The sequence below is a fragment of the Carlito syrichta genome, unplaced genomic scaffold, assembly GCF_000164805.1.
Source record: "Carlito syrichta isolate Samal-C Ts95f unplaced genomic scaffold, Tarsius_syrichta-2.0.1 Scaffold311817, whole genome shotgun sequence".
Taxonomy (NCBI): Eukaryota; Metazoa; Chordata; class Mammalia; order Primates; family Tarsiidae; genus Carlito; species Carlito syrichta.
In genome coordinates, this window is record NW_007255913.1 from 104,673 (window position 1) to 105,226 (window position 554).

The window sequence follows — 554 nt, forward strand, 5'->3', positions numbered from 1 at the left end:
CGGCCGCGGCGCGAGCGGGCCGCCCGCCTCCCGCGCCCGGCGCCGCAGCTCGGCCAGGCCCGGCTGCAGCAGCGGCGAGTGGTCGGGCAGCGCGTTGAGCTGCGGCCCCGCCGCCGGCCCCGGCCGCGCCTCCGCCATGCCCGCCGGCGCCGCCGCTGCGGCCGCTGCCGCTGCGCCTCGGGGAAAAGCGCGCGCCCCGCGCCACCCTCCGCCCCTCCTGCGTGGCCGGGCCCCGCGCACCCCCGCCCGGCCCCGGGGTGGGCGGGAGCAGGGGCGAAGCTGCCTCTGAAAGGACACCCGGTGCTGCTCCCACGGGTGCCAGCTGCCTCCTCGGGGGTTTGGGGGGGCAACCCGAGCCTTTTCCCGGCGAGGAAGTCGCAGGTGTCCCAGGCCCGAGGGCAGGATGTCCCAAAGGGAGCTGGGGTCCTTTGGTGGTTCTTGTTGATCTGGAATTCACGCGCATGTGTGAGGTGGGCCACCCTTAAACCTTGCCGGCACATGACCCGTCTGACAATTTTTTTTAAGTTAGTTGGAACGTCTTTTTTCTTTTCTTT

At 71.8% G+C, this 554-nt stretch overlaps 1 protein-coding gene across 1 annotated transcript in view; it reads right to left on the reverse strand.

Annotated features, from left to right (window-relative positions):
- The window catches only part of TTPA (alpha tocopherol transfer protein), a 27,984-nt gene extending 27,822 nt beyond the window's left edge, over positions 1-162 (reverse strand). The window contains exon 1 of the mRNA XM_021718092.1: positions 1-162. Coding sequence (XP_021573767.1) covers positions 1-138 — 138 coding nt within the window. The 5' untranslated portion in view covers positions 139-162.
- Positions 163-554: the final 392 nt, after the last annotated feature.